General features: G+C 50.9%; 1 protein-coding gene across 3 annotated transcripts; it reads right to left on the bottom strand.

The window, feature by feature from the left end:
• Positions 1–131: 131 nt before the first annotated feature.
• Pld3 (phospholipase D family member 3) lies at positions 132–18,104 on the bottom strand. Of its 3 annotated transcripts, none has more exons than XM_075987553.1 (12): positions 18,066–18,104; positions 11,409–11,499; positions 11,224–11,298; positions 10,991–11,133; positions 10,421–10,604; positions 8,803–8,917; positions 8,596–8,723; positions 7,033–7,233; positions 4,424–4,563; positions 2,350–2,515; positions 1,290–1,389; positions 132–1,190 (listed from the first exon to the last, which is right to left on the bottom strand). In XM_075987553.1, the coding sequence occupies exons 2-12, from the start codon at positions 11,433–11,435 to the stop codon at positions 1,003–1,005; spliced, it is 1,467 nt and encodes a 488-aa protein (XP_075843668.1). In that variant the 5' UTR covers positions 11,436–11,499; positions 18,066–18,104; the 3' UTR covers positions 132–1,002. The 3 variants fall into 3 exon arrangements, with proteins under 3 accessions (XP_075843668.1, XP_075843661.1, XP_075843675.1); XM_075987546.1 differs by lacking the exon at positions 18,066–18,104 and adding an exon at positions 12,079–12,217; XM_075987560.1 differs by lacking the exon at positions 18,066–18,104 and adding an exon at positions 12,097–12,115.
• Between the last annotated feature and the right edge of the window lie 193 nt (positions 18,105–18,297).

The following is an 18,297-nucleotide window of genomic DNA, read 5'->3' as shown; positions in this document are numbered from 1 at the left end:
CTACCCATATGGCCACGGTCTGCCTCTCAGGCTGTGACTGGCTGGCTACCGGCTGAGGCCAGAGGCCCAGCTACTATGGCATTGGATTGTGCACAGGAATCTGCTCCCTAAATAAACTAAATTAAACTTGGCATGGTGGAGTAGGTTTGTAATTCCAAGCACTCAGGAGACTGAGGCAGGAAGAGAATCACAATGACAATGTCAAGACCAGTCTGGGCTTAAAGTGAGACCTTGTCTCAAAAACAAAACAAAATAAAATAAAACGAGCAAGGGCTTGGCCCCTTGGGAGCCTACCCTCAGAATGCTCTCTGTTGGACACATGTCCATCTGAGTTTGCACGTACCATTGACTGGTCCTCTGTGTTTGCGATGGGCTTGGCATGCTCGCTTACTCACGCTCAGGACATGCTACGTGTAAACACACTGACGGGAATAAATTCAGAGCTGCCACATGCTCTGGTGTTCAGATCTGCTGGTCTGTCTGTCATCCCCCCTCCCCCCCAATACACCCTGGGATTTAGCAGTAGCTCTGGAGCATGCTCAGTACAACACATGCTGGTTATACGCATGCTCAGCCCATGCCTGCTAGTGTGGACACACACCGCATGCCCAGCCCACGCCAGCTGTGTGCATTGCATGCTGAGATGGCCCCATCAGAAACCCATGCCACCTGTCCCCTAACCAACACCCCGTCTCACGCCACTCAGTTAAGCACAGGCCGTACAGACAATTATTTAGTTAGTATAATCTTGGCCCCTTTGCGGGGGTAGGCCAAAGATCCAGGCCCAGCATGCACCCCCACTACTTTGGGGTCTGAATCTCCCTTAGCTCTGCTAGGTCCATAGGGGCCAGAGTGTCAGGCCAGCGGAGGTGGAGGTAGTGATGGGGAGACTGTGGAGCCACGATGGGACAGACAGAAGCAAGGGCTTGGGGACAAAAGCCGGGACCCAAGGTTGAGTCCAAGGGGTCCTGGAAGGCTTTGGCCTATCCTTTGGGCCAGGCCTCAAAGCAGGCGACAGGCATTGCCCACGCTGTCAGCTGAGGTGTCAAGATCATGGCTGTATGGGGATTCCCAGTCTCTCAGGAAAACAGCCTCCAGCTGGCTGCGCAAGCCACCATGCCCATTCTGTGTCACCAGCAGGGAGGTGCCTGCTGTCTCTGTGAAGTAGCTCCCAGACCAGTTGGAGGTCCCTGGGGAAAAGGGGTACAGTGAGGGTCTGATGGGCTGGCAGGGACCTAGTGCCCAGTCCCTCCCTTCTTTGGCTATGCCCGCGGTGCTGGGGCACTCACCAATGTATGTCGCACGTTCAGTCACCATGTACTTGTTGTGGTTGACACGGGCGTAGGGGATTCGAGCCTGGGCTTCATCCGCGGGGACAACAAACAGTTTCTGCAGGGGAGGGGAGGACAGCAAGCTTGAGGTGCAAGTTGGGGAGCTGTGGGCAGCTCTGGGATGGCAGGGGAGCCATGCAAGTGGCATTTCTGAAAGGCACTTGGCTGCTTCCCAGGGTGTGGTGGGATCCTTGGACCAAAATAGGGCCCAGTGCAGCTGGTCCCCATAAACACAGGCTGAGGCGGGGTGGGGGTGGGGATATGGATCTACAGTGACTCTTGTTCCATCCTGAAGCCTTGTTGCTGATGTCCCTTTTTCTAGAGAAAGTCTGTCTTGCCTATCTCTCTCCCTTCTGTTTTACTCTAAAGATTTTTAAATTTGTGCACAAGTGAGTGTGTGTGTGTGTACGCGTGCATGTGTGCTGGTGCCCACAGGGGCCAGGAGGATATAGGATTCCCTGGAACTGGAGTTATAGGTTGTTGTGAGCTGCCAGCTATGGGGTGCCGGGAGCCAAAATTTGGTCCTTGGGTAGAGCAGCAGGTGTTCTTAACCAGAGAGCCACCTCTCCAGTCCACAGACTGTCATCCTTCCTCCTTCTCTGTCCCTGGTTCTTTTAGACCAGGCTGGCCCTAATTCACCGTATAGCCAAAGATAACCCTGAACTTCTGATTCTCTTGCCTCTGCCTCCTAGGTGTTAGGATCGTAAATGTGGGCTCACCCCTGGTTTATGAGGTCCCAGAGTTTGGCCCACAGCCACAGGCCCTCAGAAAGTCTTTCTTGAACATGAGTATACAGCAGGTACTTTCTGTGTCAGTCTCACCCACCCCTGCCCCCTCCACGTGACTCCCCACCTCAGCAATGGACCTCTGCACTCTACCCTAGCCAGCCATGACTCATAGTCTCCCCCTCACGGCTGTACAGTCTGGGCCATCCTTATCGTGACACTTGTGGTTCACATGGGCTGTGTCCCCAGGACCGGGCACAGTGGAAAAGGGGTGGTCTGGGCTAGGTTCTTACCACCTGGATGTCAGAGTGAGTGTGGTTGTCACGAAGAGCAGCCAGGGAGAGCAGGAAGGACCGCATGGATGGCTCAGAGTGCCCCCAGCAGCTGATGAGCAAGCGCACTTTGACGCCTCTCTCATAGGCAGCCCGTCGCAGCCCGTCATCAATGGCCGGCCAGAACCTGGAGTCAGCAGGAGGAAGAGGCAGGTTTTTCTTTGTAATTTGTTTGGCTTTGTTTTTGCAGGCAGGGTTTCTCTGTGTAGCCCTGGCTGGCCTCAAACAGAGATCCACCTGCCTGTGTCTCCTGAGTGCTGGGATTAAAGGTGTGCACCACCACCACTCCCTGGCTTCTTCTTTTTAATTTGAAAAAAGACGTATTTATTTTTTAAAGAATTTAATATTAACTATGTGTAGCTGTGTCAGCGTGTAGATGTGAGCATGTGAGTAGCAGTTCCCGTATAAGACAAAGGCATCAGACCGCCTGGGGCTGGAGTTACAGACGATCATGAGCCACTTGACATGGTGCTGGGGACCAAACTCACGTTCTCTGAAAGAGCAGCAGGTGCTCTCACTGCTGAGCATCTCTCCAGCCCCAACAGGTGCATTTATTTTGATTTTATGTGTACCCGTGCCTGGTCTTCACGTATGTATGTGTGCCACCCTAGAGGAGGCGGTTTTAGCCCTAGACTTTACCTTCAGCTTTGGGGCTCCCAAGCCCTCTTTTGACATTCTCATATTCCTCTCCTCTTGTTCCTGGCTACCATTTGGGTACCCCAAAACCCATCCTCCCATTTTTCCTACATTCTCATATTCCTCTCCTCTTGTTCCTGGCTACCATTTGGGTACCCCAAAACCCATCCTCCCATTTTTCCTACATTCTCATATTCCTCTCCTCTTGTTCCTGGCTACCATTTGGGTACCCCCAAACCAACCCATCCTCCCATTTTCCTACATTCTCATATTCCTCTCCTCTTGTTCCTGGCTACCATTTGGGTACCCTAAAACCCAGCCTCCCATCTTTCGTTTTGACACAGTTTCACTCTGTAGCCAAGGCTTGTCTCCATCCTCCCACCTCAGCCTTTCTTTCAAAGGATGGGATTAACAGACATGTGCTGTCACGCCCAAACTCCTCTCATCTCCTGAACGTGTATGTGTATATGTGTGTGTGTGTGTGTGTGTGTGAGTGTGTGTGTGAGTTTGAGGGGGAGCGAGAGAGTGTGTGTGCTTGTATGTGTGGGAGAGAATGTATGTGAACACACGTGTACATGTGTGAGGGAGAAAGAGAGTGTTGTGAATGTGTGTGTATGTATGTGTGTGTGTGTGTGTGTGTGAGGGGGAGAGAATGTGTGTGTGCGTGGGGGGAGAGAGTTGTGCACACATGTACATGTGTATGCGTAAGAGTGTGTACGTGTGTATGTGTGTGTGAGAGAGTGTGTACGTGTGTATGAGGAAGAGTGTGTGTGTGTAAGAGAGAGAGGGGGAAGAGAAAGAGTGTGTGTGCACGTGCATGTGAGGTAAGAGTGTGTGGTGTGTGTGTGTAATTGTGTGTGTGTACTCACTGGAATTACAGGCAGTGTGAGCCACCTGACATGGGAGTTAGGAACAATGTAGGTGCTGGGACTGAACTGAGCAGCAAGATTCTTAACTGCTATGCGACCTCTCCAGACAAGGTCTCCTGCTGAATGTGGAACACACCAATTCAGCTAGGGTGGCCTTCCAGTGAGCTTTGGGATCATCTGTTTCTGTCCCCACGCCAGGGTAAAAGATGAATGCTATCATGCCTACCTTCATCTGCGGTGGTGCTGGGGATCCAAATGGGTCCTCACTCTTGCTTGGCAAGCGCTTTACCACTCAGCCTTCTTCCAAGCTTTCTTATCTTCTGACCTCACACCCAATCACTCCCTGCCCCACCCCTCCTTGGGGCCTCTAGCATGTTAAACAGGAGCTCTGTCACTAAGCCACAACCCTCGCGTCCATATTTCCCTTGTATCTGCCTATCCTGCCTGGGTCTCCTGCTTGCTCCCAGAGCCCCCTCAGCCCTCCTGTCACAGGGGCTCCCCATCCTGAGCCTCGCCCCCACCCGGAGTACCTGCGTGGATGGGAGAACTCCATGGTGGGCAGGTAGTTCATGACTGCAATGTAGATGAAGCTCCGGGCGTTGTCCACCACGTTGAGCAGAGCCTTCAGGTCTGGGGTGCGGCCACTCGGACATAACGGTGGGGGTGCACTCTGGGAGTGAGGGGACAGTCAATACATGTGTCCTATTAGGGGCAGGATCACAGTGGACCCCCAAGTCCGGACAATTCACAATAAGAGTGTGTGTCCAGGTGCTATGGAGCTCACTAACACAGCCTCCATGAAGGGAAAGATAACGACCATCTCGTTTGCAGGGGAGGAACAGGCGCAAAGGGCAAGCTACTTGCCTAAAGTCACAAGCGAAATTAGTACAGCCAAGATGGAAGTGCTTGGTTCCAGAATTCATACTGCTGGGTGGGTCCTAATCCAGCAGCAATAATGTCACTTTGTTACTTGGGGACTTGCTTGAATGCAAATCCTTCTCTCTCTCTCTCTCTCTCTCTCTCTCTCTCTCTCTCTCTCTCTCTCTCTCTCTCTCATTTTGGTGTGTGTGGAGGTCAGAGGACACCCTCCCGTGTTGGTTCTTGCCTCCCGTTTGGTTTGACACAGGGTCTCTTTGCCACCGTATCTCCAGGGGAGCTGGGAATACAGATGCGCATGACTATGCCAGGCTTATGTGAGTTCTGGGGATTTGAACTCAGGCTCTCATATTTCTACAGCCAGTGCTTTACCCACTGAGCCATTCCCCTAGCTCCTTATGATTTTGTCGTTGTTTTGGTTGGTTGGTTTTATTGGAGATAGGATCTTATGTAGTCTAATTGGTCTGCAATTTCCTATGTAGCCAGCATAACTTGGAACTCTTGATCCTCCTGCCCCCACTCTCCCTGGTGCTAGAATTACAGGCAGGTGCCACTTCACCTGGCTAAAGACAGGGTTTTAGTGATACCTTCAGGCAACTCCTCATGTGTCAGGGGTCACAACAGGTCCTTTGCTTGGGTCCCGAGGAAACCACAGTGTAAAAGTAGAAGTGGCCATGGAAGAAGGAAGTGTTCATCGCTTTGGAAAACAATGGTTACAAAGGGCACCCAAGATCTTGTTTCCCTATATCCATGATTCATGACCATGACTTTGGGCTTGATGACTTACTCAAGGGATAATACAGGAAGCCCCAAATTGCTTTCCTCAGCTGAAAAACATAGCAACAGCTGAAGTCAGTAGTTTTGTCTATTACGCTCAGTAACTGCCCCTGAAAGAGTCAGTGCAGGTGGTGGCAAATTCGCCTACAGTCCATCACTCAGGAGGCTGAGGCAGGAGGATCAAGGGATGGGTGTAAGCTTGGGCTACACAGACCTGTTCCAGAGGAAAAAGAGGTGAGCACTCTGGCGGTTGCTGGCACTTGGGAATTAGAAGCAGGAGTGTCAGAAGTTCAGAAAGTTCCAGGGTTGCCTGACCTTGCCTCAAGAAATAAATATATAAATAAAGAAGGGCTGGCTCAGTGGTTAAGAGTGTGTGTCCTGTTCTCACGGAGGATTGGGGTTTAGCTTCCAGCACCCACGTGGGACAGTTTACAGACCCTGTAGCTTCAGCTTCAGGGGAAGCCAGTGCCTCTGGCCTCCATGGGCACCCTCATTCATGTGTACACGCCTATACATACACACACACTCAATGAAGAATTTTTGAAAAAGAACAGCTGGCTGGTTGTGGCACACGCCTTTAATCACAACACTTGGGAGGCAGAGGGAGGCAGGGGTAAATGGAGCTCTGTAAGTTCGAGGCCAGCATGGTCTACAAAATGAGTTCCAGGACATTTAGGGTTACACAGAGAAACCCTGTCTTGGAAAAAAAAGACAATAATGATGTATACCATGTGCTCTGTGTGTGTGCGTGCCTGTATGAATGCACAAGACACAAGCACGTGTATTTATATACACATGCTTGTATGGAGGTAAGAGGTCAACAGCAGGTGTCTTCCCCATTCTCTACCTGAAACAGGATTCATCATGCATCCCCGGCTGGCCTAGTCAATAGGTAGACCAGGCTGGTCTGGAACCTACATAGATTTTCCTGCCTCTGCCTCCTGAGTGCTGGGATTAAAGTATATACCACCACACTTGGTCAATAAAACAAATTTTAGAAAAAAAAAAAAGATTGGGCACGATGGCCCATGCTTTCAAGTTCAGCTCTCAGCTGGCAAAGACATGATTTCTATGAGTTCCAGGCCAGTGAGGGCTACATTGTGAGGATGTGTCTTCAAAACAAAACCAAAACCCAAAACCCCCAGCAAAGTTGTTCAAGATCATCCATAGGTACATAACTCAAGGCCAGCGTGGGCTGCATGAGACCCTGACTCATAAACTAAATAAATCAGTAGCTAGAAAGAGCTACCGTGGCTGGTTCAGACATCATCAAGGGGTATCTGGACCATGTGTCCTTCACACAGAGGTTGGGAATGCCAGGATATCTGTTTCCCAGAGGAATCCAGTGATGAGGGAGCTTGAGAAATAGCCCAAGGCGAAGTCCAGTCCTCCCTTCTTAACAATCCCCAGATAGGCCTCGATGGAGGCCGCAGGGAGTGATGAAGTGTGGCCAGGAGCATATGAAGACTCACTTCCCCCAACTTACCGCCAGGTAGGCCAGAGCTGGGGTGCCATTGAGGCAGATCTCCATTGGTGTCTCTTGATTGTAGCGGGTGTCAAAGGGCCGTGGCCAGGTAGAAGGGATGGAGCTACCAGGCTGCCCTAGAAACCAGTAGGCCTCAAAAATCTTGGTCAGGTCTCGAGCGAGGCAGCTGCAGTTGTACATGACCACGCCCAGTTCCTTGACCTGTGGGAGAGCAGTGCTGAGCCTGGGGACTCACTGATGATGGCTGTCATGTTCTACCTGCTGCCTCAGTCAACTCGGTCACCCAATCTTTCCCTGCACCTCTACTCTGAAGTGCTAACACCCAAGAACTTAAAAGTATAGCCACAAACTTGACTTCTGTTTTGAAACATTCAGTCATTGCAAAGTTGCATGGCTTTTATTTTATTGGGACACTAGGTGCTGAAATTAGGGCCTTACACTCAATAGGCAGGTGCGGGCCTGCAGCACTAAGTCCGGTGAGCTACTTGTTTCTTGAGAAGCCTGTTGCTTCTGCCCTATGCCAGCCAGCTCCAGCTCAGCCTCAGGTGTTGGCCCAGACTGTGCCAGGCATTCTCCTGGGTTCTCAACAGGCCCCATTGGGAAGGAAGACAAGCACATGGGAATGCTATGTCTTTAGCATGTCCCTGCATAGCTGTTGAGACGAGGAGTCAAGGGAAGTATTCACTGGAGTGAATTAGAGTCATGTCTGTTCTGAGTCAGTCCCTCTTGTGCTGGTCCCTGCTGATGCTTTGGGCAGATTTAGCTATCTCCTCTTTTGGGGACCCTTCCCAAAGACCCCAGGTTGGGTCAGATGTTTGCTTTAGACTGCTACCGTCAGCCTGCTGTGTTACCCCATTCCAGCTCTGAGCTCTGCCTGTGTCTTCTCATTCTACCCTCGATCTTCTCTTTGCCTCAACTTCCCCATTCTATCCTTGACCACCCTGCCTATGACACCTTCCGACCTCATCTCCGAGCTCCTGCCTGTGCTTTCCCTCGATCCCACCTCATTTGACCGTCTACCTGCCTATACCCTTAACCTGCCCAGACCCTCTGTCTGTATCTCCATCCCATGCTGGATCCTTTGCCTGTACCCCCATCCCACCCTCGACCCTCCTCCTAGGTCCCCATTTTTGTGCCTGATCTTTGCCTTTACCCCCACCCCACCCATGACCCTCTGCCTGTACCCCCATCCCACCCTGACATGGCTTGTACCACCACCTCACCCGGCCTTTGTTTCTTTCCCATCCTGGCCCTGACTCTCTGAGTTGTAGCTGCCTGGTGATAAGCCAGGCTCCACACTGAATTGCACATCCAGGAAACCTACCTGTTACCCCCACGTTCCCAGAGCCCTCCAGGTCAGAGATGGGCTTCAAATACACACAAGGAATGTACAATGAAGGCCAGGTAAGTGGATAGGACCTCTAGTGCTGTGTCCTGGCAGTTGCCAGCAGGACTCAGAGGGAGCCCTAAGCTGCTGTAGGAATAAGCTTCAGAGGGCTGAACCACAGAATGTATAGGGAAGTTCAGGAGGAGGCAATGAAGGTGGGCAGGGTACACACAGACCTGGGTTAGAGAGCGCCAGTCCATGTTAGCACTGCCCAGGTAAAAGTGGGTCTGATCCACCACCCAGAACTTGGTGTGCAGGACACCATGGGTCAGCTTCTGCATGTCCACCATGCGGACTTGGGCACCTGTGACCGACAGCAGGGGCAGCAGTCAGGGGCCAGCATGGGCAGCCCCAGGCCCGCCACCCTTGTGTTGCCAGCTCACCACTCTGGAGCAGGGATTGCAGGTCAGCCAGAGGTCCGTTGGGTTTGCTCACAGCGATGCGAACCTTCACACCTCGAGGTGCCAGAGCCTGGAGCTGCTGGAGAACCTCTTCACCCTGTGGGAGACAGCTACTGAGGGGCTGGGAGACGGCTACTGAGGGGCTGGGCCAGCCAGTGCTCCAATACCAGCCTCACAGGTTCCCCCGTAAGAACGAACAAACTTCACTTCAACCTTAGAGGATTCACAGGTTATGACACCAAAACCCTTCATCTTTCTTTGTGTGTGTGGTGCTGACGCAGAGCCTTGCGCCTGACAGGCAAGTGTTCTACTCCAGAGTTACATACACAGTCCCTTTTTGGTTTTTTTTTCAAGACATGTTTCTCTGTGTATCCCTGGCTGTCCTGGAATCCACTCTGTAGACCAGGCTGACCTCAAACTCACAGAGATCCACCTGCCTCTGCCTCCTGAGTGCTGGGATTAAAGGTCTGCACCACCACTGCCTGGGCTAACACTCTCCTTTTTGTAAAGATTTTATTATTGTGTATATGTGAGTGTGTATGTATGTATGCATGTATGTATACACACATGTGGATGTCAGAGAACAACTTTCAGGAGTCAGCTATTTCCTTTGGCTGTGGGTTCCTGGGACTGAACTCAGGTTGTCAGGTCTGTGTGGTAAGCAGTTTTACCTGCTGAGCCATCTTCCCAGGGCCTCACTTTTCTACTTCACTTGAACACAGAATCTCCTTAAGTTGCTCGGACTGATCATAAACTTGATTTGAAGCTGCAGCAGGACTTAAACTTGCGATTCTCCTGCCTCAGCCTCCAAGTAGCTGGAACTATCAGGGTGCACCACAAGGACCAGCTTCCAGAATGTTGGGATTCCAGATGAGCACCCTCATGCCAGGCTTAACAATCACATCTCCCCCGCACACACATCCTGGAGACAGGGTTTCTCTGTGTAGCCCAGGCTCTTCTGAAACTCACTCACTCGGTACACCAGGTTGGCTTGAACTCCCAGAAATCTGCTTGCCTTTCTGCTTCCCGAGTGCTGGGATTAAAGGCGTGTGCCACCACAGCCTTGCTATAACAATCATATCTTAACAGTAAACACTCAGAAAGAGCTGAGTCTGTTCCAGGCTTTGGACTAAATGTGCACAGATTAAGCCCACCATGTCCTCACAGGAACCCAGCAGTGGAGCAGCGTGCCGCACCAGTGCTGTTTGCAATTTTCAGATAAGGTGAGGGAAGCCTGGGAGGAGAGGGGAACTGCCTAAGGTCACACACAGCAAGGAAGGTGGCAGCTGGACTTGGGCTGGACTTGTTCCTTCTTTGTGTGATGGATTCAGGGTGACATCTTCAAGCCCAATTCATCATAACCAAAGTTGCTCTTGACATTCAGAGGCCTCCAGATAATCAGGACTCCAAAACACCACCCTTCCTTCAGAAGCCTGTCTGACGTCAGCTAATACTAAACACCTGTGTCCAGTTAGCCTGTAGGACACTCCCACCTGTCTCCAGGGTGGCAGGAAGTCCCTCCCCCTTCATTATCACTATTCCCACAGCCAGTTTGGGACGTGGTGGGGAAGGGGTAGAGGTAAGCGAGGCTTGTGTGTACCTGCTGGGCAGAGGGCTCTTGAGTGTGGGTGTCATTGTTGGTGAGGGTCCAGTAGAAGGACGCGATGTCCAGACTGCTATGAGCACCGGCAAGGAGGCCCAACCAGGCCTGGCTAGTGGACGGGTTGCTCGTGGTGGCGTTGGGGAACTCCAGACCCTCAGGAATGCTCTCCACCAGCACGGCTCTAAAGGTATGGAGGACATCTGTCAGTCACAGAGGGCCAGAGATGACAGGTTGGGACAGAAAGGCTCTGCTGGTTCCCAGATGTGGATGAAAGTCTGGTATGTGTGTGCACTGGTGTGTCTAGAGGTGTGGGAGGGATGTGTGGTGTGTGTGTGTAGATGTAGATGAGGGATGCTGTGCCCACGTGTTCACAGACCTGTATAAAGGATGATGACGCTGTGGCTGCCATGGAAACAGCAAGGGGGGGGGAGTGGGCATGGATGTGGGCACACACAACCCCCTCATCACAGCACTGGGTACACCAAAGCGCGTGGTATTCTTGCAGCCTTAAGTGCCTCTGGGCTGGCAGGACCCTCCCATCCACCATCCAGCTCTTCTTCCACTTACTCGCAGGGGTCATAGCAGGGGGCTGGGCGCTGGTTGGGTCCAAATAGATGCAAATCCCCATATTCCCATAGAAACAGCTGAGTCATCAGGGCGCCAAAGCCCACCACCGCCAGGATAAGGACCAGCAGGACCCAGCGGGCTTTCTGTGGGGGAGAGGAAGGGAGTTGACAGCCTACACAAGGCTGGTCACCACAACAGTCGGAGAAAGTTCAAGGGAAGCAGCTTGTTCCTACCTTCTCTGTTGCCTTCCATGCCTCGATTTCATTCAAGGGCAGTTCTCCTGCAGGCTCCTCCACAGGGACCTTCAGCTGTGGGATTAGGAAGGGACAATGGGGGAGTGGGAGTAACATGATGGTTTGGTGGGTCTCCTACCCTTCAAAACAGCCAGCCCTCCCCGCTAGGCATCCCATCCTCCTACCTCCTGGTACATCAGTTTAGGCTTCATATTGCCTGGCAGCTGGGGGACTGCAGAGCCGAGGCGGCAAGGTGGGTGTGTCGGAGACTGGAGGCTGGGGAAAACAAAAAGCAGGCACTGTGTGGGGCGGTCTGGGCTTTCAGGGGTATCGCAGAAAAGTGGATGTCCTTGAGCTTATGAATGAGATCCACCAAAACCCTTTCTCCGAAGATCACGGGGGCCCTTGGCCCTATGCCCGTCACCCCATAAGGAGGAAGCTGGTCGCTGGTCAGCAGGGATGTTGAAATCCCTGAAGGACCAATGAATATGCTTTCCTTTTTTTTTTTTTTATCACTCCAGTGCCGTCATCCTGCCACCTTTCAAAGCCTTCAGCTTGTCTGCCATTAGCACCCACGTTGTTCCCCATCGGCAACCCTTTTTGTTCCCTGCTGAGCTCGAATCTAGATTATTCCAAAAATACATTCCTAGCTGGGGGCCTGTGGAGCCCCGAATCTCTGTGCCTGGTTCTTCTCAGCCTTGGGATGACTCACGGAATGTTCCAGGTGGAGCGTCCGCCTAGTCCCAGGTAGACCTACCTGACCAGACACCTGAGGCTCACAGCCCAGGGCCATCCTGGCCTCCCGGTCCCCACACTCCCGCACCCAGGCCCTCCCTAATACGACCCCGGTCTTACTCCGCCGGCGGCTGCTACCTCGGTGGGGCCCCAGCTTCTGCTGAAGCAGCTGAGTAGGGGCGGGAGGAAAGAGGAGGCGGGGCCTCCGCTAACCACGCCCACTGCAGCGGGGAGTCTGCGCAGTGCGCGCAACAGTTCCTCTACCGAGGGGAAGAGGGTAGTCTCCAGCAACCTGGTGAGGCGTGTATGTGGGGTTGGGGAGTGTGGGCTTCGTCACGCGCCACCCCAGTCCCACCATACCCCGAGAGAGACCGAAAGTTGGAGAAAAAGGAATTCTCATCCTTTTTCTGATCTACGAATGTGAATTTTTGTACCAAGGCCACCTAGTGAAAAAAAAGTAAGATTAATCTTGAAGACACTCATAAGATGAAATGGGGAGATCAAGGTTGAATAATGTAACTGAAAGAGAGGGGCAAGCTCAGCAGAAGACAGCACACGCAGTGGCATGGGAAACCGGTCGCTGGTGGCCACAGCGGTGGTGGATTTTCTGGTAGTCTGTTGAGACGACGGTATTTCTTTTAAGTCAACTGATATTTTTAGAGAGTAAAATAAAAAAAACTCCGAAGTTTCTGGAGCCCACATTCTATCCAAGCCAGATTTTTTTTTAAAAAAAAAAAGACAAAAAACGTTCTTTTAATGCTGTTTATTTAGTTAGGTCTTTTGAGCCCAGGCTGATGCAAATCGGATTTATAAAAAGTGGTCCCTTCTCACTTCTCTCCACTAGCCAGCCCCAAAACGCACGGGAAGTGACAGAGACCAGCCTGCATTGCTATTGAGGTGCACGAATAGCCTGTGGTTGCCTCCAAAGGATGGCCCTCTTGGTTTGTGTATGCGTGTTACACATACACACACAGCCCAGGGCACTGTAAATGCTCTACCAAGGGGCTGCATCCCCCGCCGACTTTCTTATTATTAATTAACTTTTTTGGGTGGGTGGTGAGTGGTTTTACAAAGTCTCATACTATGGATCAGGCTAGTTTGTAACTCATTGTATAACCTAGACTGATCTTTTAGCAATCCTTCCTGAGTCTCCCAAGTCCTGGTCTTATAACCCCATTTCCTGCATAACCAGGAAGACTGAGGCAGGAGGATATCTATGAAGTCTAGGCAGCCTGGGCTGCAGAGTGAGACACAGTCTCAGGAAAGAGAAACAAGCTGGGCAAGGTAGGGCACACCTTTAAACCCATCACTCTGGAGGCAGAGGCAGGCAGCTCGCTCTCTCTCTCTCTCTCTCTCTCTCTCTCTCTCTCTCTCTCTCTCTCTCTCTCTCTCTCTCTCTCTCTGTTTTATTGAGACAGGGTTTCTCTGTGTAGCTCTGGCTATCCTGAAACTCACTCTGTAGCCTAGGCTGGCCTCGAACTCAAAGAGATTCACCTGCCTCTGCCTCTCTAAGTGCTGGGGTTAAAGGCGTGCGCCACCACCACTAGGCTGCTGTACAGATCTCGTGTGAGATCTCTCAAAAAAAAAAAAAAAAGAAAAGAAAAAGAAAAACTAGGATCCAAAAACCAGCAAGCAAGGACAAGTGCCAAGGTTGTCTGAGGCTGAGGGGAAGAGCCCAAAGACACAGAAGATAGCAGCCTTGGGTCGGGGCAGGGAGGAGAAAGGAAGGCTTGAATTCATTACTTCTGGAGGCTTTGATGAGAAAGGTTTCATTGAAGAATACAAGGCTGGAATGGGGCATGAAGGCACAAGTCAGTCATCCCAGCAGCACTTGGGAGGTGAAAGCAGGAACTCACCAGGACGCTGGCCTGAGCTCCAGGAAAAATAAAATAAAAGGGGTGGTTAAGAACAAACACTGCTCTTGCAGAGGACCACAGGAGCAGCTCACGCCGCCTGTAACTCCAGCTCCAGGGAATGCAATGCATGCAATGCCCTTTCACGGTCATGACACACACACACACACACACACACACACACACACACACACACACACACACGTAGACCAGACTGTCCTGGAACTCACAGAGATCCCCCTGCACTTGCCTCCTGAATTCTGAGATTAAAGGCGTTCACCACCACCACCTGGCATAAATAAACCTTTTAAAAAATTAATTTAGCAGGACATGGTGGCATCCACCTGGCATTCTAGCAGTCTCTAGTTTGAGGCAGAGAACTGTTGAAATCTGAGCCCAGCATGGGTTATACAGACCCTGTATGAAACAATAAATTGTTAAATTATTTTAAATACTATTTTTAATTTCTCTTTCTTTTCTCTTTCCTTTTTTTTTTTTTTTTTTTGGTTTTTCGAGACAGGGTTTCTCTGTGTAAGCGTACAAGCTGTCCTGGAATTAGCTCTGCTTCCCCAATGCTGGGATTAAAGGTGTGGTCAACACTGCTGGCCTATTTTTAATTTCTTTAAAAATTATTTTTTATTACACTTATTCTGTGTGTCATGACACTCATGTGGAGGTTAGAGGGCACTTGGCAAGAGTCAGTTCTCTTCTCACCAGTCTGACCAGCAGGTTGAACTCAGGCCGTCAAGCACACTCACAAAAGTATTCACGGAGCCATTCTGCCAGCCCAAATGCTCACAATTTCTATAAAAACTATGAGGTGTAATTTGACTCAGTTCCTCGCTGTGGTGTCCCTTCTCCCCACCTCTAGCCTCCAGAGACCAGTGGCCTCGGAGCAAGAGTCAGACCCACACTGGGGGAGGGGGTCATAAAGAGTATGGCTGAGGTACTCAGGGCAGCCAGAAGCTAGGCTGGCATTCCTTCATGGCCATGCCACCTTAATGCAGGTGTTCCCATGGCCCCAGTACAATCGACCCAGCTGATCCTTCTACTCAGTTTCCTTTTTTTCAAGTTTAATTATTTATTATGTATACAGTGTTCTGCCTGTATGTATACCTGAACACCAGAAGAGGGAGCCAGATCTCATTACAGATGCTTGTGAGCCACCATATGGTTGCTGGGAATTGAACTCAGGACCTCTGGAAGTGCTCTTAACCTCCTAACCTCTGAACCATCTCTCCAGCCCCTCAGTTTCCTTTTATATATATATGGGGTGCACCTCAGCGTGGAAATGTACCTTCTTCCTGTCCACAGAATAGCCCCTCATTCCTTGGCCTTGGTCCTGTCTGTGTTCAAGCATCTCACCACAGTCTGCAGACAAAGAGGAAGCAAAACTGGCCGGGCTTTTTTTTTAAATTATTTATTTATTTTATATGTATGGTGTTTGCCTGCATATGTGTCTGTGTACCATATATGTGCCTAGTGCTCAAGGAGGCCAGAAGAGGCCATCAGATTCCTTGGAACTGGAGTTACAGATGGTTGTGAGGGGCCATTTGGATGCTGAGAACTGAACCGTGGTCTCTGGAAGAGCAGTCAGTGCTCTGAAGGGCTGAACCATCTCTTCAGCCCCAGCTGGGCTTTTAAGATAGATGCTGGGTCTCAGCTCCCAGGATAGTCACCATCTGATGAGAGCAGCAGCAGGAGACTTGCTCTGCATCTCTTGCCATCAGCAATGCCTTGGATGGGAGAGTTCAGAGTTCAGATACCATCCTTGCCACTTTCTCACTGAGTGGCTTCAGTCTCGGCTTTTCTGAGCACAGCTGGCCTGCCTTACAAAGCTGGCATCATCTTATATCTGGGGATGTATGAATATTAAATGGGCAAGCCCTAAGCTCTGGCCTCAAAACTAGGAAACCTGTGGAAGGCAGCTGATTTCCGTGAGCCTCACATCTTGTTTGTTTGTCTATTTATTGTGTGTGTGCTTGGTCTGAAGAACAAATTATATAGCTCTAGAACAGCATCATGGACAGTAAGTGTCTCTGAACTAGAACCCAAAACTGTAAGCTGTCCCACTCCTGCTAAGCACCTTTCTATGGCTCCCCAGCGCCCTCAGGTACAAAGCCTCTCACCATGTCCTATAGGGACCCGTGTGCACTCTGTGGACCACTACCCACTACTGCAGCTCCAGTTCCTGAGTCTGCATTCTTGTCACCGGGTCTCTAGGTCCCCGAACTCCAACGCAGCAAGTTTCACAGCCCGTGTTCCCACAGACCTCCCTCCTGCTATGTCTCCAGGCTGTCTCACTAGCTCTTCCAAATCTGCTCCTTTTTGTCTTTTCTTTTTCATTTGGGACAGGATCTCACTATGTAACCAAGGGTGGTCTTGAACCTGGGATGTTTCTTCCTGGACTTAAAAGGTGTCCAGGTTCCTGTGTCAAGGACACTGTTGATTGAGGTGGCATGCGCTTGTAATCGCAGCAGTTAGGAGGCAGAGGCAGGGGAATCAGGAGTTGAAGGAGTATGGGGCTAACCTGGGCCATATGAGATCCTTCCTCAAAAAACAGAGGGGGAAACGTATTTTAGTTTGTTGTCATCGCTTATGGCTGCCACTCTAGCACTCTGGAGGTAGAAGTAGGAGGATTGGGAGTTCAGGGCCTTTTCTTTCCCTTCCTTCTCTCGCTACCTTCCTTTCTTCCTCCTTTCTTTCTTTCTTTCTTTCTTTCTTTCTTTCTTTCTTTCTTTCTTTCTTCCTTCCTTCCTTCCTTCCTTCCTTTCTTTCTTTCTTTCTGACAGTGTTTCTATGTGTAGCCCTGGCTGTCCTGCAACTCTGTAGACCAGGGTAGCCTATACTCTGATACCCGCCAGCCTCTGCTTCCCATGCTGGGATTAAAGGCTGCACCACCGCTACCATCTTCTACCTAGTTTTCAGGGTCTTCAATTCTTAGCCTAAGGGTCACCACTTATTCAGTCCTGGGACTTGTCCCAGATCCGGTGTGTCTACTTGGGCCCCTGAGGATCTGGTCCTACTTTGACCTGGCCTTATCCACCAGGCTCCTCCTCACTCCAGCCACCTCCCTAGGTCCCCACTCTTCGTCAACCTTCCAATGCCCTACCCATCTGAAATAATTTGTACTTCTGCTCAAAAGCTCTGTGGCTCCCTCAAGTCCCTAGAACAAAGTCCCAGCCACTTCCTGTAGCCCCAGGGCCTTAAATGATGCCCTCATCCCCACCTCGTGAGCCACCCTTCACACCTCCTAAGCACTTAGTTTGCAGACTCACTGCTTGTGTGGTCACGGTGTGCATTCCGCAGATGAGAAAGTAGGGATTGTTGAGGCATGATTTGGTGGTCAGGGTTATGCACGGGTTTAGGGGTAAAGTTGGGACCCTGGCATACACTAGGCTTTAATACCACACTACAAAAATCTGTACAACATGTACTCATGGAGGAAGAAAGCTGGGTGGCTACTTGTGGGGAGTGCTGGAGTCAGGAGATACAGAGGCCAACTGTCAGGGGAGAGATGGAGACACTAGGGCAGCGTGCGTGTCATCTAAGGGGAGACGGGGCCAGGAAAGATGGGAATAACCGATATGAAGAGATTTAGGGTGAATGAGGGTTTTATGAAGGAGAAATGACAAGAGAGATGAGTGGGTGACTAAGACGATGCTAGAAAGAGATTGGCTCAGCATGCCTGAAATCCCTGCACTCAGGAGGCTGAACACAGGGATCAAACATTCAAGGCCAGTCTGAGATGCAGATGAATTTGAGATCAGTTTGGGTTACAATGAGATCCTGTCACATAAATAGAGAAAACTGTACATTTAGGGCTAGCCAGGGCTTAAGGAGAATAAAAACGAGTAAAAAGGTGATGTGCTGGAGATGACTCAGCAGCTAAAAGCACTTGTTGCTCTTCCAGAGGGCCTGAGTTAGGAAGTCAGTATCCGGATTCGGTGGCTCACAACCATTTGTAATTGCAAATGCCTGGAATCTGACATCTTCTCATCTCCTCGGGCTACTGCAGTTGTGTATCTGTGATACACAAATAATTAAAAACAAAAATAAAATATTTTTTAAAGGGGAGGCGATGTAAGGAATGTTCTGGCGACAGAACTGGGGGCGGTGGTGACGATTTAAGTGGGGTCCGACTTAAGAGAACGAATAGGGGCACCTAAGGACGACAGAAGAGAGATGCATTACAGACGAGAGGGTGACATAGGGACAGCGGCAGAAGTGTCACGACCCCAGTTCGCACAGTACCTGCACTCCACGGCTTCTACTCCAGAACCCAGCCCCGCCTTCTTGCCCAACTATGCACAGGCGCACTTGGCTAGGCTGCGGGCGGGGCAGAGGCCGACCTGAGCGTTTCTGATTGGCCCTAGTTGGTGAGGAGGAGGAGCCCGGGAGACAGCCTGCCCTCACGTGACAACAGCGATCGACGCGCTCTCTCGCTGGTTGGCGGCTACGAGGGCTAGAGCGGCCAGGTGGGCGG

The sequence above is a fragment of the Microtus pennsylvanicus genome, chromosome 1, assembly GCF_037038515.1.
Source record: "Microtus pennsylvanicus isolate mMicPen1 chromosome 1, mMicPen1.hap1, whole genome shotgun sequence".
Lineage (NCBI taxonomy): Eukaryota > Metazoa > Chordata > Mammalia > Rodentia > Cricetidae > Microtus > Microtus pennsylvanicus.
Note: the sequence above shows the minus strand (reverse complement) of the source record. Positions and strands in the feature narration are given on the sequence as shown.

Excerpts from the sequence above, each read along its gene's own strand:
- Pld3 (XM_075987553.1), bottom strand. The coding sequence starts at position 11,435 with ATGAAGCCTAAACTGATGTACCAGGAG. Across the intron at positions 11,134-11,223 it reads CATGGAAGGCAACAGAGAAG|AAAGCCCGCTGGGTCCTGCT; the intron begins GTAGGAACAAGC and ends TCTCCCCCACAG. Across the intron at positions 1,390-2,349 it reads CTCACTCTGACATCCAGGTG|AAACTGTTTGTTGTCCCCGC; the intron begins GTAAGAACCTAG and ends CCTCCCCTGCAG.